The following is a 24,380-nucleotide window of genomic DNA, read 5'->3' as shown; positions in this document are numbered from 1 at the left end:
GTGATCTAACTTTAAATTTTTACTTATGTAAAGTATAAGGGATAGGAATGCTAATTTAATTTTAACAAACCCAGTAACACCTATCTATTAAGCTAAGCTCCAGAAAGTTTTACATTTGTAAGCATTGTATACACTGGCTGCATTTGGATATTATGTCACTATTTTATTGTGATGAAACTACTCTGAGTGAACCTTGGGTTTACATGTTGTCCCCTTGTCTCTATGGCACAGCTATGAGAAGATTATTGAAACCTTTGCTTCCATAGATTTTTATCTAATAGCTCCATTGTGATGGGGAATAAGCAATGATAAATCATGGTCGTCAGTATCCCATTCATTATGACTGCAGTTTTTTTCATCTCAGGGTACTGAGAAGATAGTATATTGAAGATGTTACTTTGCATTATAGTTTTAAAAAGGTATAGATAGATATTAGTTTTAAAAAAATCAGATGGTGGTATATTCCTGTGGTCTTCTGCAAGGCCAATAGACAAACATATGAAAGCTTAAGCTTTGAACAGGTGTTCCACAAGGTGTTGGGGGTGAGGGGAAGTGCCTGTGAATGTAACATTCCTGCAGGAAAGTGGACTTTTAGAGGGGGATCAGACCACTTTATTAATGGGATAACTGATACCAAAAACATATGCTTCCCATCTTTCCCTGCCCATCCTTCTTCTGCTGTCCATTGGGGGAGACACAAAAAAGAGTTGGCTCCTCTGCTACTGGTTCTTTGATCCATACCAATTGCAGAACTGGCAGGAAAAGACCCACTTCTTCCCTTTCTCTTTTATGTCAAGTGGGTCTTTTTGCTTTTGGGATAACTGGTACCCCAATGACCTGCTTTCCCTACTTCTCTCGTTGCTATGAGTGACAAGGCATAGAAGAGAAATGGGAAATATGTTTTTTGTGCACATTGGAGACTTTTTGACTCTCCTGCTGCCAAAAGGCAAATGGCACTGAAAAGCAGTGGCCAAAGACCTGGACAGATAAAAGATGTCCAATAATTTCAGATGGGCAAGTCATCCCATTGAACTGCTCAGCATAGTCTGTACAAGCAAAAGACAGACAGTGGGCCAGGATAGGTTGAATTGTCTGTGTCCTCAATAAACAGCATCATTTGCATTGTTTGTCTCTGTCTGTTTATCTGTCTGTCTATTTTCTATCCATTGATAATGTTGTGGTACACTTAGTAAATTGTTCACCCCAGGAAAATTTAAGGTTTTACAAGTTAACAACTGTGTAATATTGTCAATATTAAGAGAACATATTTTAATTCTGTCAGGTAAAAGCAAAGACTGAATTGCTTCTGTCAGCGGAGGCAGCAAAAGCTGCTCAGAGAGCAGACCTTCAGAATCACTTGGATACTGCCCAGAATGCGTTGCAAGACAAACAGCAGGTGAGAGAAATAGAAAGGCCCTATACTATGGCTTCACAATTAAGAAAGATTTATTTAAAGTGAGGTGAATTTTATGTATCATCATCTAAAATATATAACTCTGTGATGCTATTTTTATATTTACCTCACATACCCCAAATGATACATTTAAAATATATAATTTCTAAATAATATATAAAATGTTGGGGGAAATGTTTTTTTTGGGATTGCTACGACTGTTGAAAGATGGTGTACAAATCTTTTTGGGGTTTTCTAAACATAATTAAATGGTTCTTTTTTGAGAATCAGCATGGTATAGGGATTAAAATTTTGGACTAGAAAAGTGATATTCTAGTCTTTTTTTAGGCACAGAAGCCAGCTGAATGACTTCTTCTCAGCCTAAATCAACATCAGGATTTGTGAGAAGGTGGCTAATAAACAAGCTCCCTTGTCACACCGTGCATTGATAGCTTCACTATAATAAAACTAGGCGAGTTCAGGAAAACAAGTGGACTTGCAACCATGTGGGGCAAATACTAAGAAAAACTATTTTTTTTAAATTACTGAAAATTAATTTTCCTATGTTCGTATTGGCAGGAAGCACATATATTTTATTTACTGCCTTTGTTTTTTAGAGTATAATTGGTTTTGATCTGAATTCTGCAGGTAAGTAACATATGTACAAGGATCTCTTACATTAAAAGAACATCTTGAACATCTTTGTGTGAATTTTTGGTAATTATTCTGTAATAGTATTTCTGTGTAGCCTTATCCAACATGTGTCCTTCCCAGATATGTGAATTTCAGCTCCAGAATTCTCAGCTATGTATGATCTTACTGGCTGAGAATTCTTTATGTTTGGAAGGCAGATCAGGACAGACGTATAGTGGTATGTATTGACATAGTACATGTCTAAATTATACCCATCACATTTTAATTATTGTTTTAAGTACAGTTATATTCATAAAAAAATATGTTGCCTTTGTTGTAAATGTTGTAGTTTACTGCACTGATGGAGAATATTTATTTATTTATTTTATATAGCTGCCCATTTCATATATGTGACTGGGCAGCGTATAATAAAATAACCAAGTAGTCAATTATAAAGAAGTAGTCTAAACTTCTGCCTGGCTATGTGATGAGCCATAGTAATTTTTGTTTTATATACTGGATGTTTTCAGATAAAAAAGTGTTTCTTTCATACTTAAACTAATGTCATTATACTAGATTTCTAAAAATGATTTTTAAAAATTATTCCTAATAGGAACTAACAAAAGTCTGTACTCAGTTGGATCAAGTTGCTTCCAAGCTGCATGACAAAGAAGAATATTGTATACAGTTGGAATCCAGTCTTAAAGAGTTCAAAGAAAAACACCTTAATTTAGAGCAAAAAACAGAAGAGCTGGAAGGTCAACATAAGGTTTGTATTTATTTATTTATTTTTAGTTCATATTTCCAATTGTGGCTGGTGCTGATATGGAGAGGCAATGAGAAAGGTAGAACAGCTGATGCAAAGTATAGTCATTATTAAATATGAAATGAGCAACTCAAACAGAAACTGATTTCACATAAAAGCAGATAGGAAAATCTTAAGGTCACTCAAGTCATGTTTAACTGTGGAAAGTGTGAAAGAAAGATAAAGATTCATATTTTTTCTTATCCTTGCTATAACACAAAAGCACCAGTTATGTTCTTTGGTCCATAGCAGAAATCTTTGGATCATAGAAGTCATAGAGAATTTTTACTACCCTCTGCTTGTTTCTGTTTTGTATGCCATTTTCCATTTTGAATAATGAGCAACACAGTTTTTTTAGAATTATAAAAATTGATGCTTCTCTTCCTTTTCTCCATAGAAAAAATTCTAATTACCTAAATCCTCACTGCCTAGATATGAACCTTGCACAACTCAGAGATTTTTACCTCCTTATTTCAACTACACTGTAGAAACAACAGAATGGCAAGAATGCCATGAAAAATAGAAATTAGGAGGAAATGGAAAACCTAAAATGGTACAGGAGAAGAAAGATGACAAGTATTGTCAAAATAAAGACTAGAAAAAAAAGACAATAATGTATTTTAGTCATTGAGAAGTAAAAATACATATACTAAAACAAACAAAGAAAAATTAATCCAATATTGACTGTTGGCAACCATTGGTACTGTAGGTGAAGTTTGCACATAATGAAGCAGAATTTTGCTATTTTTAGAAAGAGATTTTTTTCTTCGTCTGTCTGCAAGGGAAAATAGTTTCCCTAAATTATTCCTTTCTTTTGTTTCCTATGCTAATTCAGCCTAGAGTATTGTTATCTTCTAATGAATGTTGTAGTATTGAGGAAACATTTAATTGTTTATTCTGTTCAAGTCAGTAACAAACTAAGAGGATGTAGCACTTGTGTATTCTTTTAGTTCTATAGGTATTCAGTTCATAAAGGACCAAATTGAAGAGCTAAGGACTGTGTTAATATACGAGAAGGTCATGGAGTCTGGAATAAATGGCATATTTGTGCCTGTTCTTCTGTATTTTCTATTTTCTTTGCCTCTTCTATACTGAGGTTGATTTGTTCATCAGGTAGACTCTATCAACAGGATTTGTGGAGGTCATATTTCTAACAGTCGGCTGATCAACAAAAGACTATATTTGTTTTTGTCTGCCTGGATAATCAAACTCAAAACAGTAGGAACCAAAAGGGAGAATATTTGCTTCTGATCCCTTTACCAAAGCAGTTTAAATTGTTCTTTATTAGTTTTCAGTTTTAAAAATTTCTGTTGCTAATGATAGGGAAAATGTGTTTAATTTGTAACCATAGTAATAATGGCTACTACTATTACTACTGTATTAGTTGGTGAAGAAAACTAGAAAAAAGATTTCTATACTCAATCAGACATTGATTAACTTCATACTCAGAGAAACTTTACAATCAGGAAAAAAGTTTTTACAGACATTGAAGTTAATACATTGGAACAGCAATTAAATAATGAGATTTGAAATAGCAAAAAAGTCTCAGCAACAACTTTGACAGAAAAAATTAAAGTGGAAGAAAGACAAAGATTGCTTCACTTGGAAATTTGTACATACATTTAAATGATATTAGTGTGATGCCATTAATAATGCCATTTGTTAGACTCTATTGAGGCCAGTTTGACCCATGCAGTACAAAATGTTTTGACAGTCCATATTCATATTTGTTGAGAGAAGATAAATAAATCCACAGAGGGTTAAGGTAATCACCTTTCTGTTGTCATGATATCATTATCATTTTGTTGTAATTATTTGCTTTCTAAAAATTATCATTACAGAAACTTGAAACTGATCTTTTTGAAGTTTTGGGACAAAAAGAAAAGGCTCTTCAAGAACTAGAGCAGCAAAGAAAACAGTGCACAGAGTTGAACCTCAAAGCTGCAGAACTGAGCAAACAACTAGAGGAAGAGAGAGAAATGTATGTTAAATTATTTGAATGTGCCACTTTTAGCTGTATCCAGGGATGGGATGCTACCAGTTCACCCCGGTTCTATAGAACCGGTAGCTCTGAAGAACAGCAGACACATAACTGGTTCGGTGTCTGATGCTCTGTTTGGCCTACCCCACCCCCCCCGCCCAGGCTCTTAGCTATCCTTTATTTGCTTCTTTTTCAACCTCAGCTGCTTTGCGCGGCACAGCTGAGGTTGGAAAAGCAGGAAAGAGGAGGATTTTCAAACGCTGCACACTGTCGTGTAGCGCTTGTCAGCTGTCCGGGCTGCACAGCAGAGGTTTTTAGGAAATGGTCTACGCATGCACGCAAAATGCACTCTCACCAGAGGTGGGATTCTACCTGCCGGAGAACAGGCAAATTGCGCCATTGGCTGGCCCCACCCTGCCCACTCCTTACCTGGCATGCGTGCCATCAAACTTGCCTGCTAAGTTGCTATTTTTCTTTTCCCCTGACCATCAGCTTTCTGCTGTGCTGGGAGATTTAGATTAGCTAGAAAGCAGGAAATCGTTGGATTTCTTGATTTCTAGCTAATCTAAAAGCAGAGCTGAGCCAGAAGCGTCTCTTATTCAGTGCAGACTCAGGTAGCAGATGGCAGAAACACAGATCTCTAAGTGAATCTGTGATTCCGTGAGTAATTCAACCTGCTTGCCTGCTTTGCCTGATTTTGGGTAAAAGTTGCTCTTTTTTAGTAAAAAATTCAATATTTACATAATGTATTTATAATATTTACATACAGTTTGCTGCTAGCCAATTTTATGCCCAGGTAGCCATCAGAAAGATAGATCTCTGAATGAATCTGTGATTCACCAATCTCCTGCCTGTTTCACCCAATATTTACAAAATATTTATAATATTTACATACAAGCCATGCAACCATGACCAGAACCCACAAATTAGTTTATTAAGAAATTTGAATCCCACCCCTGGCTGTATCCACATTTTAATGTCAGTTTCTAATTTTCTAGCATTTTTTTTTTCTTTTGTACTCTATTGCCTTGTTGGAGTTGAAATTAACAAACGTTATTTTGAATTATACATTTTGTTTAAATTTGCATGGTATTATACATATTTGGCTATATACATATTTTAAATAAATAAAAATGATTTTTGCTTTGTTAGTATATAATTATTTTTTTATTTTACTACATTTTTATGCCGCTCATCTCCCCTACAGGGTGACTCTGGGTAGCTCCAGTAATAATATTCAATATTCAGTAATAATACTGAAATAGTGGCATTAATTTTACTGAGCAAAGTGTAGGAAGTTCATTGAATATTTGAAAAGTTTTATATAAAAGTTAATGCTCAATCATGTAATTTTGAACTTTAAATAATCTCATTTTTATATGTATTTATATAGGCTATCTAGAACCAAATTAGACTTACAGAAAAAAAATGATACATTAGAAGAAGTAAGCCAACAAAGATTAAAGCAGGAAGAAGAAAATGAAAAACTGAAGTTAGAAATTGAGAAATTAAATCAAGATAAATTGAAGTATCACAGGGAATTAGATGGAAAGTTGCAAACATTAACAGATGATTTGGAGAAAATGAAGCTGGAAAAAGATACTCTATTAAAAGAACTTGAGATCCTCAAAGGTAAACTCTCAAATAGCAACAAATCTTTGGAAGAAGCAAAGAATGCATTGGAGAAAGAGAAACAGAGAGGAAACACAGCTGTAGCAGAAATTGTGAGTCCTGACTTTTAAATAAAGTTATTTTCTATGTAACCAATATACATATGCAGTTTGCAGGCTACCAGTGAAAATTCAGAGCACTATCTTAGTGATGGCATTGACTATGGAAAGTACTGAACAAATATTTAATTGACCATTTTGCTTATTACAGTATACACGTATCTTGGTACCTAAATTCATAGCCTATTTTGAAAAGAAAATGTTGTTATTGCTCGCTAAAACATCATGTTCTTTACATAACAACTTTTGCTCCACTCTCTCATAGGTTTTGCTTGCAAAATCATAGTTATTACAACTTGTATTTATTACATGTGGTTTCAACTGGTGTGAGTTTTTGAAACTAATTTGAAAGGATGTTAGAGTTCATTAGTAATATTTGTAATGTATTTTAGTAATTTAAGAGAAAATTCTTATTAAATATTGTTTTTTATACAGGAAAAATCTTGTCAAGAAGCTAGGCATCAACTTCAGTTACAGTCGGAATCTATAGCTAAAGAACAGAATGAACTGAAAAACTTACTGGAAAAACAAGATGGGGTAATGTTAATTGTTGACCATAAGCATGACTCCTATGGAATTCAGATACAGGTAGTCCTCAACTTATGACCACAATTGACCCAAAATTTCTGTTGCTAAGTGAGACATTTGTTAAGTAAGTTTTGCTCCATTTTACAACCTTTGTAGCCACAGTTGTTATGTGAATCATTGCAGTCATTAAGTTAGTAACACTGTTATTAAGTGAATCTGGCTTCCTCATTGACTTTGCTTGTCAGAAGGTCACAAAAGGTGACCCTGGGACACTGTAACCCTCCTAACTTTGAGCCAGTTGCCATGCATTTGAATTTTGATCACGTGAAGTGTGAAGAATGATTTTAATATTTTTCATGAATCACTGCAAACAGTCATGAAATGAACTGTTGTAAGTCCAGGACTACCTGCAGCATTGCTAAACTTAAACCTCTGTGGAAGGAAGAACTATATATACAGATTTTTCTCAAATGAATTATGAATTATTGCTGTGGGATTCAATTATTTGTTATGTGTATATGAAATACTATTTATTTTATTTATTTATTTGATTTGTCAATTGTTTACAAGATAATAAGTACAAGTGTATACATAGTTGTGAATACATGAAATGGGTACATATAAGAAAAATAAAAGAATAAGAGAAACAATAGGACAGGGCGGTAGGCACGTTGGTGCGCTTATCACGCCCCTACAGACCTTTTAGGAAAGGGTGAGGTCAATAGTAGACAGTCTAAGGTTAAAGTTTTTGGGGTTTGGGGAAGAGACTACAGAGTCGGGTAGAGTATTCCAGACATTGACCACTCTATTGCTGATCGTATTCCTGCAATCAAGTTTGGTGCGGTTTACTTTGAGTTTGTATCTGTTGTGTGCTCTTGTGTTGTTATGGTTGAAGCTGAAGTATTCATTGACAGGTAGGATATTGCAATGTATGATTTTATATACCATGCTTAAGTCGGACCGAAGCGGCGTAATTCAAGGTTTCTAGTTTTATTTGAGTCTGGTGGCATAAGGTATATGAAATATACCTTATGCCACCAGACTCAAGTATATGAAATACTAGCTATAATACTATACCATAAGTATATGAAATACTAGCTCGATACCCATGCGGTCGGGCTTAGTTTTTGGGGAGGAAAATAAGGAAAAAAAAATTCTGCCTCTGCCTACCAGCATCCATTGGTATTCATCTGACTAGGGTCCTGTTTGGAAAATGAAATAGTATTTGCTGTGTGAGCAAGAAGGAGACAGCAAGAAGCCTGGGCATGGCTTAGCTCAACTGTTCGGTACTAAAGATGCTTGCTGCTGTGAAAGTAAAACTGAAATTAAAACTCCTCTCTTCTGCTTGTGTTTTGTATTTGGAACAGATTTCTTTTTTGGTGGGGAGGGGGAGTAGAACTCCTTAGCATCAGAGCGTGTTAATAATAATATATGAAATACTAATGCTATGGTGGTCAATTTGAAAAATCCTTTCTTAGTGAGCACCTAAAAGCCAAGAGGAACATAAGTGCCAAATTTCAAGTTTGTAGGCTTTACGGTTCTGGAGATTTTGTGATGATGCGTGAGTGGTATTTCCCTTTTAGATATAGAGACCTGGAGTTTCATTATAATTGGATTTTTGAAAAATATGTACTTAGTATTAAGAAAAATGAAGTAGTAACATGAGGGAAAAAAAGAAATTTTCTATCAAAGCATAATAATTGCCACAATAGCAATGGCATTGAAGTAATACTACATTTCAATATTTAGATATCCAAACAGCTAGCAACAGAGCTTGATTTGGCACGTGTACAAGTCCTGCAGCTTCAGGGTATTCTCAAAGAAAAAGAAAAAAATGAACAACAGCTCCAATTGAAGGTAAAAGAACTGAAGGAATCTTTCGACCAGAAGAAAAAACAAAATGAGACACAACAAGCTGAATTAAAAACAGCCCTATTAGAAAAGGTACATTCTCGGTAACATTATATTATACGCTATATACTATATCTGATGCAAGATATTTTGTTGCTTCATAATAACAAATAATATTTGGCTGATGCTGTGGCATCATATCAACAGCAGGATCTGTGGAGGCATTTCTCCCTCCATGTATCATAGGCATATGGAATAATTCTTCAGAGCAAGATAGCCCATGGGAGGTCTGTTTACATTTTTACTGTGTTATACTTGAAAAATAATTTGTGCTCAGTGACAAATATGAATTTAAATGAAATACTAGTAAATTATAGAAACTTAAGCATTCTTTACACCTACTTTTTATTATTATTTTACACTGGAATTATAACAAAATAGATTTTGACTTTTCTCTTTGGTATTTGAATGTAAATAGTAAGTGTTCATTCTAATTTGCAGTCAAATTAGACAAAAGCCATGTTTAGCTTTCTAGCATATAAAGTTTGTGTCTGCTTTTGTTCACCTATAGATTCATTAGATGATACATTAGATGATGTCCTTATTATCTGTTTTCTCAATTACTTTCCTGTGTATAAGAAATATATCTTGTGCATGTATATATTAGGCAGAACTGGAAAATAAATTGCAGCAGCAAATAACATTATCAGAACAAATCCTTGCTGTAAAGAAGGAAAAAATAACAGACCTGCAGAAATCCCATAAAAAAGCTCAAGAAAACATGGAAAAACTTCAACTAGATATTTATGGTAAAGAATCTGAAATCTTGGCTATCCGGCAAGACCTTAAGGTATATGACTATGTTTTGAGTCTGCACATGTTTCCCTCAGTGTATGCATTATGTAAGTTAAAAGACAATTTTGGTTAGGGCTTAAGTAAATAGTTGAAACAACAAATTTTAAAGAAGAATCCTTGTAACTTGTCCTAAATCCCTGTACTTCATTTTTTTCCTAGTCAACTGTAGCTCCATGTAAGCTATTTTATTTTCCATTGTCCCAGTTTTCTATTTTTGTTTTCTGTAATCAAAATGTTCAGTCCTCATTAAGATATTTTAGCTTCGAAATGGCTCATCTCAGTTAACTCACTATGGCCAACTCACTGTTAATGGCCAACTCGCCATGACTACTTATAGTCATGCTTACCTAGAAAAAGCAGTACATGGGGCAATATAACTTTAAAATAAACAATTAAGATGAAATATATCTTGGAGGATTGGAATTACTATATGAAGTGTTTTTTTAAATGAGTGCTAGTGATAGTTTATGAGGCATTAATTGATCCAAGACATTGACATAGCAAGATGTATACCACCCACAGCCAAGATTATATTGTGATGAAGTACCCGTTGAATAGAAGGAGTAATGTAAAAAATAACAAACTTAGAATTGTAAGATCAACAGTATTGGTTAATGGCACCATCTGCTGGAAGATAGGTGCAAATAACAATTTGATACATGCTTTTCCATTACTTTCCTAGTAAAGCTGTAATATAGTTAAAAAAATTATCGAAGAAAGCTTGGAATTTGTAGTACAAGACAATATACATTTGATCATTAAAGGAACTAATTAAAAAGTTTATCAAGTAGCAATAGGGTATCATTCATTTGTAGCTTCTTTCTTCCATATAGTATGTATAAAGTGTCTGGATTAGTAGTTAAATGTAATTTAAAACCTTTATTAAATTATTGTTTGTTATGTAAAATAATGATCTGGTAGAAATTAAATTGTTGGGGCAATGTCTTCTGGTCCTTACATCTCTTGACATATTTTACCTTATCTTAGTTATAAACTCTCATCCTGCATCAGTTTTCCCATCACTCTCTTATCGCTTACCCGGGCTTTATTGAGTGAAGAGGAATTGTCTTGGGCTGCATATGAAATATATAGTTAATGAATATAAATCACATCATAATGTTAAACATTTATGATTTTGTGAGGTGGCATTGCTAGCTGTATGCGGCTCATGGGCCATGGGTTGGAAATGCCTAGTATAGAAGAGAAGTATGCTGAGAAAATATATTTGCTGTTTGCTGTACATGGTGGATTAATACAAGAATAATTTATTGCATAACCCATAACTCAGTTTCACTGATCAGAATGATAAAGAATTGGATTGAGAAAGAGTGAGTGGCCCCCTGACAGTTTTTGATGTCTAAGGTGGGACTCGATCTTAACAATCTCCTGGGTTTTAGGCCTTAATCACTACTTCAAACTAGCTCCATTTTCAAGAATTTCACTGTGTTTTACTGATGGCAGATGGCCTAGGAACCTGTGACTGCAGGGAGGGTTGTCAAAAGTCTAAAGTGATTGAATTAAAAAAAAACACCATTAATGCAGCAATTTTTTTTTCTATTACTTGTAGTTGTATTTTTGTAGATAATTTTTGTAGCTGAAGTGAGATATTCTTGTGATATTTTGCTAGCAAACATTTACTATAATTCATATAGATCAGGGGTGTCAAACTTGATTTGATTGAGGGCCACATCAGGGCTACATTTGACCTCGGGGACCCCGAGGTAGACGTGGCCATGGTGGGCGTGGCCAGTTGAACATAATTCGTATCGGGGGCACCTGTGGTGGCCATGTGCTAAGGCAGGACTTCCCTCAGACCCTCCCTCCCTCATAATACCCTCTCTCCCTTCTCCTTCCTTCTTCCTCCTCCTCTTTCCTTGTTTATCCTTCCTTGCTCTCTTCCCATCTTTCCTTTTTTTTCTTTCCTCTTTCCCTTTATCTTTTCCTACCCCTCTTGGATGCTCAAATGCAAAAGGGGAAACATTTCTCCTTTTGTTTTGCTTTTAGTTTGTTTTGCTAGCCCTCTGCCAGTGAAAATGGACCCTGAAAACGGGACCTGGATCCCGTTTTCGCTGGCAGAAGGCTGCAGGAGGCTGTCACGGCTGAAAATGGAGCCTGAGAGGGCTGTGTGTGGCCCTCCCAAGCCCCATTTTCGCTGGCAGAGGCACTGCGGGCCAGCCGTTTGCTGTTTTCAGGGGCCCCCGTGGGCCAGATCTAAACACCCCGTGAGCCACATCCGTCCCATGGGCCTTGAGTTTGACACCCCTGATATAGATGATTTATTCAGTTTTCACTGAAAGGAACATTGTCAATTGTAACTCATGAAGAGCTCTGGAGTGTTAGGAGTGATTCTTTGCTTTCAATTTAGGTTACAGAAGAGAAGCTAGCTTTGGCTCAAGAAGAATTGATTTCTAATAGAAATCAAATTAGTAATCATAACCAATTGATCAAAGAACTTAAGACTATAAGATCTACACTGGAACAGGATGTGTCCAAAAAAGAACAGCAACTGAAAGAACAAGAGAAGTTGTTACAGGAAATACAGAAAGATAAGGTAATGTATTTTTTAATCCTTTGAACTATATATTGGGTGAACAGGATAGTACATGTATCTATTTTTACAGTATAAATAGAAAAATTATCTTTCCTTTGCTTGTTAAAGTTGGAAAGAGTGGTCATGTTACAATACTAACTGATATTCATGTAATATAGAGTACTCAAGTATTAATTGTATCTTGAAAGATGATTTTCTTGGCTATTAAGAATAGAATACTTTATTGGCCAAGTGTGATTAAATACACAAGGAATTTGTCTCTGGTGCATAAGCTCTCAATGTACATACAAAACAACAAAGTAATAATAATCATAAAGATGATACCAATAAGAGAAAATAATGGAACAAATGAGAAGTATAAAAGTCATACAGATATACTACGAAGGTAATACTTAGCATTAATTCAGCAAGCGTTTCCAGCCACCAGTTGTATCAATTGCATAATTACCTTTCTTTGAGTCAAGAGATTTAGTTCAAATAGTAACATAGTATCTTTGAAATTTAATTCAATAAATTATACAACATAAATAACTAAGTTTATCAATACTACATGAAATAATTATATTTACCTCTCGGAAGAGTAAGTATAGAGTCTCCTTTAAAAAAATAAATGAAGAGATAACATTGGGATTAGTGAAAAATATATGTTCAGTTATCCATGGACTTTATTTGAATGAATGATGTTCATTGAAAACATTAACACCTTTTTGAGTAAATATGCATATCTATCAAGAAAGGTATATTTTAAATATATTTGTTTACTTTTTCTGAAGGATTTAAAAGAAAAAGATTTGTTTAATGAAAAATCAAAAACCTCAGAACTCTATAACATAAATTGCAAACAGGAAGAAGAAAATGTGAAACTAAGGGATGAAATTAGATTCTGCAAACAAGAGTTTGAGAAGGTATGTAAAGTCAAAAACACCTCAAGTTTATCAGGATTATATTGTATAAAGCTTTGGAAAATGTGAATTAACATTGTTCCAGAATTGTGCTATAAGGCAGTTGAAATGCACTGAGGTCTGATCTTGGCTTTGAGATGAGTTTTTTTAACCTTCTGTTTTGGTAAGTATTTTTTCAGCTTTGATGAATTCTTTCCTGCCTAAGTTTACAAATTTCTTAGTTGCTTTTCATTTGTTTATTTATAGGCTGCCCTACTCAAAACCATTTGACTAAGAGTAGCATAATAAACCAGTAAAAAGATAACAAAAACAAAATAAGCAACACCAACTAAAAGTAAATATTAACAATTAACTGGCAATTGGGAATTATGTTCATTACACTCTTCCAAACTGGAGCTCTAATCATATGGACCACAAAACCTAAGTGGTTTTTTTTAGCGTTTTCACTCCCTCTTTCAAGGGCCAAGCTAACTGTATGCCATTGGAAAAAGGGAATAGATCATTTCAGAAGGTAGACACCACAACAGAAAAGGCACACTGCCTGATTTCAAAAGGTGACATTGTTTCATGGAGAAAACCAGTGGCATGGCCACCCTTGAAAAATGCATTTCTGCCAGTAACTCAGTCTTGTGCTATCTAGGGTGTGTGTGTGTGTGTGTGTGTGTGTTTGATAACCAGCCTCTTGAAAGACTATAAGAAGCCATTGTAACTTATAATCTAACGCTGATCTTTCGGCACAACTTTAGCTTTCAATTGATTTTCTAATTGATCTTCAAAGGCAGCATAGAGTATAGAGTGCATTGCAATATCCAACGGAGAGATGAATAACTTCAAGCAGGACCTCATAATCTAGGAATAGCTGCAGAGAAGTGCAAAGAAGAAAATTTGCAAAGAGAAAGGCCTTATATTTTCAAGTATTCTTCATTAACATAATATAACTCACTCATATATTAGCTTAATTGAATTACTTTTGCTTTATTTTAATAGGAGATCTCAAATCAAAAAGATGCCAAACAGCTGTTGATTAAACAGAAACTAGAATTACAGGAAAAGGTTGATAATTTTAGTACAGCTATGGAGCAAGAGAAGAAAAACCAGGAAGTCATGAAAGATCAGTGGAAGAAGAAAGAAGGGGAATTGAAGAAGAAATGTGTTGAGATAGAAGCAAAACTGGTCAGTATGTTTTAGAAACAAATCCAGAGGTGTATTTCCATAATGAGTCAAGTGATTTGTGGAATGATTTGCAGAGTCATAAAGCTTAATTTTATTATAAATGGAGAGATTCCAATATTACTTTTTAAAAAACTTTATATTACAGCCAATGAGTAAAAGGCAAACTTGCTTATGGAATACACTATTCTGTTTTATTCACATTCAATTGTGCATGAATTGAAGCAATAATGAATTCTAAGAAATAACTAACATTCTCCTGTAATTTCCTTGATTAATTATTTTTTCCATAGTGTACTGGCTTTTAAAAAAGCCCTGCTCCCCAGTTTGAAAACTCTCTGAAACATTGTGGGTAATGTTAGCCACAAGTTAGTTAGAGGAAAAGCAATAAAATCAATTTTTTTATCTTCAGCTACTAAATATCTTTGTTGGACGAAATCTCTTCTGTTTGGCAACTGAGGTTCCAAGCCAGTGTTTTCCCTACTAATCCATTTTTCTCCACAGAAAAGAACATGCATTTTTAGGCTTTTCTTTAAAAATGTTACTTTCTTCCTAGAATGATACCTGAGCAGGCATTTGAGGTGTTGGAAAGAGGATTGTTATATTGAAATGTTTCTCTTGTTTTAGCAAGCTTTGGTCAAGAAAAAAGATGAGCAGTGTAAAAGTCACGAAGAATCTGAGTGTAAGCTCAATATGCAGATCACAGCACTGAATGAAAATCTAGGGACAGTGAAGAAAGAGTGGCAAAGCAGCCAAAGAAGGGCTAGTGAACTAGAAAAACAAATAGATGATCTGCGTGGAGAAATTGCAGTTCTGGAAGCCACTGTCCAGAACAATCAGGATGAGAGAAGAGTATTGCTGGAAAGGTAAGTTGCTAAATACGTCTTAAAGGGGTTTACATTAAATTAGGAAGGACATTCTTTCCATTCTTTATTATAAGTTGAACTTTGTGTAATTTGGGATTTTTTTCTACTTCTCTTTTTTTAAAAACAAAAACAAAAACAATGGATTCCTATTAAGCAAAGCAGTAACAGCTAAATAATAACTAAAATTCATAATCCCAGGGTGAGCTTGATGATTGTGTGAAATTCTAAACTTTCTATATTGCATGTGATGACTTTTATCTGTTGGTGTAATTATATTTGTTACAAAATTCTGCTTGACTTTGAATAGCAAAATACTAACATACTCTTTGAAAATTTTAATGGTCTCTCGTTAATCAAAATGTGCATTATTTTTCTGTTTTGGTTGGTAGGGCCAAGTTGAAACAGTTTTCCATAGAATAGTGGCAATAAAAGGATATTATGAATATCAAGATTGATAATAGAGAAATTGATGGTTTAAATTGATAGGCTGCTAATATACTATAGTATTACTTCAACTTGCAAAATATTTAGACTGACAAAAGTCATGGCGCAGAAGTTAGAGTGCAGTATTGCAGGCTAACTCTGCCCAGAGCCAGGAGTTCTATCCTGATGGGCTCAAGGTTGATATAGTCTTCCATCTTTTCGAGGTCAGTAAAATGAGGACCCAGAGGTTGGGGGCAATATGCTGACATTTTTAAATCGCTCAGAGAGTGCTGTAAAGCACTATGGAGTGGTATATATATGTGCTGTTGCTATTATTAATAGAAAGGATATCAAATGATTTTTTTTTGTTTACTGCATTCCACCTCTGCATTTGTTTCATCATAAAGAGATTAGATGATAGATACCTGAGATTGTGTTGAAATATTTCATCTCTGCGGAAATTTCTGCATTTTTTGCTGCAGTCAACCATTTTTGTATAATTACAATTAACAAATGGGACAGTGTTCTTAGAACAGCTTAATGCTATTTATTTATTCATGATATAATTATCAGGATGATCTTATTGCCAGTTTATGAATATGCTTTCGCCTCCTTCAGTGTTTAAAAGATTATTCACATTTACATCTCTTCACAGGTGCCTTAAAAGCGAAGGAGAAATTGAAAAGCTTCAAAGCAAAGTCATGGATGCACGAAGAAAACTGGATGATACAACTGCAGCCATGCAGGAGCTGGGGAGAGAGAACCAGTCACTGCAGGTATTTCATTTTATGCTGAAAGATAATAATTGGTAACTTAATGTTTGTATTATTGTTCAAATTGCATAGATAAGTAAGTAAGCAACATAGATAAAGTAAGTAAGCAACATTCCCGAACAAGATATCATGATCTGGTTGGGTTGGCTTCTACTGGTCTAACAATAATTGGCCTTGGATATAGAATACTTTGAGCATATGCAGTGGCAGGGGGAAATTTTGATTACATAGTTTTCATATAATTTGAAGTTTCGATTTTATATTTACACGATATCTTTTCTTAAATTTTGCATAGATCAAACATACACAAGCATTAAATAGGAAATGGGCTGAAGACAATGAAGTTCAGAATTGCATGGCTTGTGGAAAAAGTTTTTCTGTAACAATAAGAAGGGTATGTATGTATGGGGATATATCATGAAGCTTATTTTCATAAAGTGAAATGATATGTGTTAATAAAGTTAAATTAAAAAATAATCTCATATCTTTTTTCATGGATAGTATGGGACAGATTTATTCAAAATACTATACATATTTTCTTTTGGACATAGTGATGTGAGAGGTTTGCTAACAATGCTAAGTTTTCACTTGCTTTCATTTAAACTTGATGACAGCACCTGCTTAGCCTGGATAGTGATATTTCTCTCTTGTTAATATCCACTACATGTAATATAACTGTAAATTGAGGATTGTGATTTTGGAAATAGGAACATTTTATGAAAATACAAACATTTTAAACATATTTCATATGTATCCTAACAAAATTAGAATAAGATTTTTTTCAGAAACTTTTGCTACTTCCAGTGCTAGATAGGAAAGATAAAATATTTCTTATTACTGTCTGGTTAAACTTTAAATATAGGTCTGTTACTTGGTTGTTTTTGAACTATATCTGTTCACTGAAATATACAACAATATTGTGTATATAGATAACTTATGCAGTCCAGTTTCATCCTAAAGAAGAAATACATTTTAGTAGAAAACCCGGGATATATGACTGTTATGTTTTAAATTTATCCCATGCAATACAGCCACTTCTCTTTTTGTGACTGATTAGGTTAGTGATCATTCTCAAATACAATGGTAATAAATGGTAATAAAAATCATTTTCTCAGCAATGTGTGCATTTATGATCAAATTTTGTATGCCTGATAGCAAAACCCTTGGTATAAAACTGATTTAAGATCTGGTCAGTTTCAGGCAGTAGTGGTGGGAGGGTTCTAATCCACTCATTAAGATTACAGAATTGTCACTTGCACTTACTTTTAGGGAATTGCTGCACTGCTGAAAAAAGCAGGTCAGGAAGAGATAGTTTGTTTAAGCAATCTCTTCACCTTGCGAAGGGGTTAAAAAAAAGGCAGAGGATGAATCTGAATGACACAGTAGCAATTAGTGATCTTCATAGCAGCTCTTTTGCTCTCTCACATGTTCCCTTAGCAACCTTTTTGTTTAATGACCAAGTCATTGGAGTGGAATATGGTCTCTGAGTGAGGAGACATGTACTTCTAAAAATAGTGTACATACTTGATTATTTAAGCTGTTCCACTAGTCTTAAAATATTGTAGATTGGGTTGTGCAGTATCAAACCATGGTTAGCAAGTTTAGACTTGCATGCTAACCTTTACTTTCCTTGCTAACTATATTCAATTATTACCATATTTTTTGCACTATAAGATGCTCCAGACCATAAGAAGCTCCTAGTTTTTGGGGAGGAAAACAAGAAATAAAAATCTGCCTCTGCCTCCCAGCAATTTGCCTCCTTGCAGAAAACAGCAAACAGCCTGGTCATCTTGCACAGCCTGATTTAGCACGAGCAGCTGATTGGTGGTAGGATCACCCTCCCAGAATACCACCGATCAGCTGTTCCAGGCTGTGAGGATCGCCTCCACCCATTGCTGCCGCTGACCACTGCCTCCTCCGCATGCCCCATTTTCGGTCTCCATGCGCCCTATTTTCAGCCTCCACACATCCATTTTTGGCTGAAAATGGGATGCACGGAGGCTAAAAATGGGGTGTACAGAGGTTGAAAATGGGATGCATGGAAGCCAAAAATGGGGCACATGGAGGCTGAAAATGGGGCGCACAGCAGTGATTGGCGGCGATGGGCGGCGGCGATCCCTGCAGCTTGGAACAGCTGATTGGCGGTATTCCAAGACGCAGATCCAACTGCCAATCAGCTGCTAGTGCTAAATCAGGCTGTGCTGAAGATGACCAGGCTGTTTGCTGCAAGGAGGCATACTGCTGGGAGGCAGAGGCTGAAGGGTGGTTGCTGGCAGGTGGGCGGGGCTTCAACAACATTCGCTCTATAAGATGCACAGACATTTCCACCCACTGTTTTGGGTGCGTCTTATAGTGTGAAAATTACAGTATTTATCCTAAACCAAAGCTAATTGTTGCATCAAAAATATCCATGTATGGTTTTATGCTTGATGTTTAGTCCTGATTTGAAAAGCAGGCATTCAAGCCTTAACGTGATGTGATTTAACTAATTTTGGCCTAATGCGTTTTTTGAATATAGTCATTGAGGCTTAACAAAGCATGGTTCATGTGATGGGTGGCATATAAATTTAATAAATAATATACACTAGCTCATATTTTAGCAGTGATGTATGAGCCAAGTCTAAACAATTAAGTAATGGAGTAACATAACACCAAGCTACATAGAGTTTGAGTTTATATATGCCATGAGTTCATAACTTTTCTTTTCTTTTTTTCAGCACCACTGCAGACAGTGTGGAAATATTTTCTGTGCTGAGTGTTCCTCAAAGAATGCCTTAACTCCTTCTTCTAAGAAACCTGTTCGTGTCTGTGATACTTGTTTCAATGATCTACAAGGATAATTACTCACAACTCTTACATATTATGCTAGAGTAAAATTTCTGTTATGCACTTCGTACAATACTCAGACTACTATTTTGGGTGGGCACTGATTGTAACAATTGGCAAAATTATAGTATAGTGTTTAACTGCTAAAGTCAAACAATTGTACTTCTTGTGAAGTTGAAATTATCTGTGACTTATTTGGTTTTAGTCAGAGAGCTTCTGTGTCAAGTTTATAAGTCTCCAATGACTTGTAAATAAAATTAAAATAGAGGAGTTACAGTGTATTTTTTTTATCCTCATTTGTTGGTTCAAAAACAACCCCTTTAAACAGTTTTGCAGGGATTTTGTGTTTCAATTATTGCTGCATATAGTATAACTTAATGATTGTTCAGAAATGTATAAGGTATTAATAGCCTCAAACAAACAGCTTTTTGTGTTTATTGTTTTTTCCTCTTTTTTCTTAATTTTTTTTTTTACTGTGAGTTCCTTTTTATGATTATGTCTAGTTAGTGGAAGCTAATATGTCACAGAAAATGAAAAGCAATCCCAATACTATAGTGTAGATCTGATATTTCTTCTCTAACAATATGCTGCATTCTGTTGAAAATAGTTGGGCTACATCACCTTTGATATGCAAATTCCTATGCTTCTTATATTTTTTGTACTATTTAAATATGTTTGCACTGTTCTCTCTGTCTTACTCATAAGAAATATTGCCTGGAAGATCCAAGCATAGCAAATTCTGGTACTGAAAGATACTTAGTTATGATAATTATTAATTATTTTACAACTCCAATTAAAGGAATTGCAGAGGAACATTCAAGACAAATGTTCCCCATTTTAATTATTATAAATCTTTGTCCTCCTTAAAATTTGGAAAGAAACTCAGAACTGCTGAAGATCGAAGAGAAACCTAAATTCTCCTGTAGTTTCTCCTGTTTTCTCTCTAATCATGGAGGTTATTAAAAAGTAATGTCATATTTTATTCATCTGAAAGTTAGTTAAAATTACTTTTTTTTTTAAACTAATAGGTGGATAACAAAGTTTGTTTCAGTTGAAATTGGGATATAGATACACTACTATGCACACTGTGGTGATATAAAATAATGTACTGATAAAATCTAGTTTAGTAAAATATAGTTAGTAAAATATGAGGTAATATTTAAAATTAACTTTTCTTTGGATTTGTAATCTGTTTGCATGGGAGATGAGTGTAGCTGTAGACATAGAAATGAATATGGAAGTAAGAAAAAAAGTAACACAAATAGTTTAATAAAGATATATTGAAAGAGAGGGCTTTTCACGTAGAAGATTCTAGGTCTACTACTTGTATCTCCAAATAATAAATTCACAGGTACTGGTACTAGGGTTTACATACCATTTTTTCTTGTCTGAAATCCTGGAGAAAAATTAGTTGTGAACTATACAATTTTATATCAATAGATTAAGAGTCTTAAAGATTATGAATCGGCATAAGGTAAAAATGTTCAAATATGAATATAACGTACAGAAGTCAAATCTTCCACGTTAGCTATTCATAGATTCTACAGTAGAAATACAATTCAGATGCTATCCAGTGGTTTTATTCATTATTATTTTACTCTAATTTGGAAAAAGATAAAATATGAAGTATTCATGCTAGGAACTGAAGTTTATTGGGGCTATCTTCTGATTTATCTTAGTTGATATAAGGAAGTTATATAAGGAACTCTTCATCTCATAAATTAGCAGATAAAGAAACTGATTCACCGGGGGAAGTAATATTTTTTAAAGATGATGCTTGTATGTGTTGTAGCAAGTGTCATTTTGGAAATGGTTTCCTATATATATAAGATAAAGAGGAATTCTTTTCCAAGGTTGTATCTCTTACTTGCATTTTTTTCTAGGTATTTTTAAAAGGATATTAAAAACAAGCAAACTATCTGCCCATCATTTAAGTGGGAATTTGCTTTTGTTGCAGTCCCTAGATGTTTTACATACATTCACACACATATGGATAAAAGTTCAGCTTGTCCAGAGAAAAGAAATGAGGTTTTATCTGATAGTTTAAACATTGAAAACTCAGGAAGAGCAAGGTATAGCATTGTCACTTGCACTATGCACTTTTTAGTGTAACCAACACTATATGCAAGAGAAGGAACAAATGTTTGCAAGAAGTGATGCAGTAATTGGTCTACAAAATTGTACGTTCTTAATTAAGTGCTCATTCAATTCCCTGGTAATTTCATATGGTGTTTAGGAATATTATATTCATAATTTTTATGTATTCCAGAGGATACATAGTTTAGTATACATAGTGTATACTAAAGAAGTTTGCATGTTCTTTAGCAGCACTGCTTGATTTTAAGAATAGAAAAAGTGGACTTGGCAATTTTGCACATTTCATGTTCTCAGTGGCTTTCATTATTCCTATATAAACATTTGTTTTCTTATTAAATTACATTAACATTTATTTAGGTGATCTATTTCCAGGTCACAGCAATAAACAGAAAAGGAAGTTCCCTACTTACGAACAGAAATGTTAGTATTTTATTGTTTCTTTAAAACTTAGAAGTGGTTCATTTTACGTTCCGTTTAGAAGTTAAAAAATAAATAAATCTGACCAAATTTAACATTAACTGCTCGCCTCAGTATGTAATCATTTGATAGCAGGCACACAGAAAAAAAGTCATGAGAAAAATAGTTTGTGTGGTAGGCAACGCCATTCAGCAGAGATTTGTTTTTCTCCTGTGATCTCTTTAAAACTCATGAATAAAGTTTGTAATTGGCGTTGAGAATTTATAAATTTCAAATACAGTATATGTTGTTGATTACTGTGGCATATCTGAATAGCTTTCATGCTACCTACATTGTACTATGTGGTTAAATCCAAACTCTTTGCACCAAAGAGAAAGAAAAAATATTGTTTCATCAGGTTAATAAACAAAGAAACATTTTGTAATAGAAATCTATCCAAAATGCTGCTTGTATAGGATTTATCACTTTTGTAATAAAATTATTTTAAAAACACACACAAAAAGCCCAGTCTAAGAATGCCACTATGTAAGATTTCATTTTAACTACCTCTTGATAAAAAACTCCACTTGAGCCCATTTTTAAATGGTTCCCTCGCTATGATGTTAGGTTTGATTTGTGATTACTGCCAAATTTTAAAACATTTTGATTCACCAAAAATGTAGTATTTCAGTATGTGTGCTTATGTGACTTACAGTTATTATAAATCTATACTCTAGGTTCCTTTAATTCTACAAACCTGTAGGTGTTGGCGAAAAAATAAATTATACAACTGTTCCTAATTATGTTTGATCTATATCAGCTGTATGTGTCACATTGGCTGCTGTTAATATTTACATGTCATTAAGTTAGTCTCGATTTCCAGTCCTCATGACAAGAAATTGACAACTGCTATTATGCTATAATGGAAGTGTGCCACAAATTGTATTGTCTGATTGGCCTCTTTTTAACTATTGGTTTATTATGGTTGCAGATGTGAATATTGTGCATAATGTTTATTGGGGTGGGGTCTGTATATTGTATAAATTAGACTTGAAGAATTTCTGTGCTTAAATTTACAGATGTATTAAGGTCGCTTTATCTACATAAGATTGCACTCCTTTTTCAAGTGGATCCTTACATTCATATTATCTTTAGATAGTCTTGCATGGCAATTTTTATCAGGTGGATTCTCTTAAGTCTGAGTGATGTGTTTATGACTTGTAGTCATGTAGTCGTGCCTTATAATGTTAAAGAGTTTAGTTCAGTATACACTGTAATTTCTAAACTCTGCATTTGGAAAGTGATGGAAGCTGAGTAGTGAGAAAAATGACACCACACAATCACTAATTCTGTATGAAACCCATGGGTGGATACTTATGGAAATATTACTTTTGTATTCTATTATTGGGCTGAAAATAAAATTAGAAATTTCTAATAGACTGTTTGCAATGACTGTTTTGGTGCTGGTATGACAAGCTATCTGCTGTATATGTCAAACCTATTCATCTCCAAATATTAGTGGAATGCTTCAACTATTTCATATTTTGGTTGTGGCAAGATTGAATTTCCTGCTTTATTCCGTATTATAAAATTGCTGTTTTAAGTGATGATCATTTTCACTGAGTTCCTTGGATTTAATAGTTTGTATAAAAATTTAAATCTGTATATTATTAAAACTATTGTGTCTTGTAGTCTTTAATTAGATGCAACAATGCATTATAGGGCAACAATTTTTGAACTAAGGTACCTCAGACTTATTTGAGATAACTTATTTATTTATCATCTTGCAGTTCAGATGATTTACAGAATGCATTCAAAGCTTGGGATCCCTGACTTCTCTGGGATTGAAATTTGGCAAATTTATGGTCACTTCAGTGCTGTATGGAGTTTCAGAACATCAGCTTTCTGCAGATCATGTAGACCAGCCCCATCATCAGCTGCCAAAGAGCAGTCAGCTGTATTCAAGGTGGCAGGAAATTGGAAGTCACTTTCTCATCTGCTATTTTTTCCCTTGGCCTTTTGTTTCAGTAAGGAAATACCTCTGAAACCATGATCCACAAGGTTATGTGTTGTCTATAGTGCTATAAAAGTCTATAGAACCAATATCCCAAATGGATGTGTTTTATGAACTAGAGAGCCAATAAGGGAAGTTAATTAGTTCAGAGTCTTATTGCCCAAGTTATATGAATGAATTTTTAGTACCACTTTCACCAAAACATTTTTTGACTAGCATCCCATAGCGTCCTTTATTAATTGCTAAGAGGGATGAATGGACACAATGAGTGATGCATCATATTTTTAAAAAGTAAAAAGACATAATAGAAGATTTATAATGGATCTTGCATGTTTAAATAATAGTATGTGTGCTGGATTACCAATCAACCTTAAAAAGAGTCATATTCATCTTAACAACTTTTTGGACATACTGTATTTGTATGGCCTCAAGGATTGTAAATAATTTTGAATACAAAAGTGATTTCCCATTGTCTTCATCCAAGACTTTCTCTCCCCCGCCCCCTTTTTCTCCCCTTTTTTATGTGCCATATCTGTCATCAGACATTGGTGATCCTATTTTTATCAATAGCCACATGAAAAGTGCT

The 24,380-nt window shown here is 34.2% G+C and overlaps 1 protein-coding gene across 4 annotated transcripts in view; it reads left to right on the top strand.

The window, feature by feature from the left end:
- EEA1 (early endosome antigen 1) overlaps positions 1–23,217 on the top strand; it is a 47,756-nt gene extending 24,539 nt beyond the window's left edge. For all 4 annotated transcript variants that reach the window (XM_087968091.1, XM_087968090.1, XM_087968093.1 and 1 more), the window contains 14 exons: positions 1,283–1,396; positions 2,640–2,795; positions 4,673–4,812; positions 6,206–6,536; positions 6,978–7,079; positions 8,820–9,014; positions 9,589–9,771; positions 12,142–12,327; positions 13,101–13,232; positions 14,217–14,402; positions 15,027–15,265; positions 16,344–16,464; positions 16,757–16,855; positions 19,179–23,217. In XM_087968091.1, coding sequence (XP_087824217.1) covers positions 1,283–1,396; positions 2,640–2,795; positions 4,673–4,812; positions 6,206–6,536; positions 6,978–7,079; positions 8,820–9,014; positions 9,589–9,771; positions 12,142–12,327; positions 13,101–13,232; positions 14,217–14,402; positions 15,027–15,265; positions 16,344–16,464; positions 16,757–16,855; positions 19,179–19,301 — 2,307 coding nt within the window. In that variant the 3' untranslated portion in view covers positions 19,302–23,217. The remainder of the gene's footprint in view (positions 1–1,282; positions 1,397–2,639; positions 2,796–4,672; positions 4,813–6,205; positions 6,537–6,977; positions 7,080–8,819; positions 9,015–9,588; positions 9,772–12,141; positions 12,328–13,100; positions 13,233–14,216; positions 14,403–15,026; positions 15,266–16,343; positions 16,465–16,756; positions 16,856–19,178) is intronic.
- Positions 23,218–24,380: the final 1,163 nt, after the last annotated feature.

This window comes from Notechis scutatus, chromosome 6, assembly GCF_049901735.1.
Source record: "Notechis scutatus isolate UNSWTSFEM ecotype Mainland chromosome 6, rNotScu1.2, whole genome shotgun sequence".
NCBI classification, from domain to species: domain Eukaryota; kingdom Metazoa; phylum Chordata; class Lepidosauria; order Squamata; family Elapidae; genus Notechis; species Notechis scutatus.
This window is presented reverse-complemented; position numbering and strand designations above follow the sequence as displayed.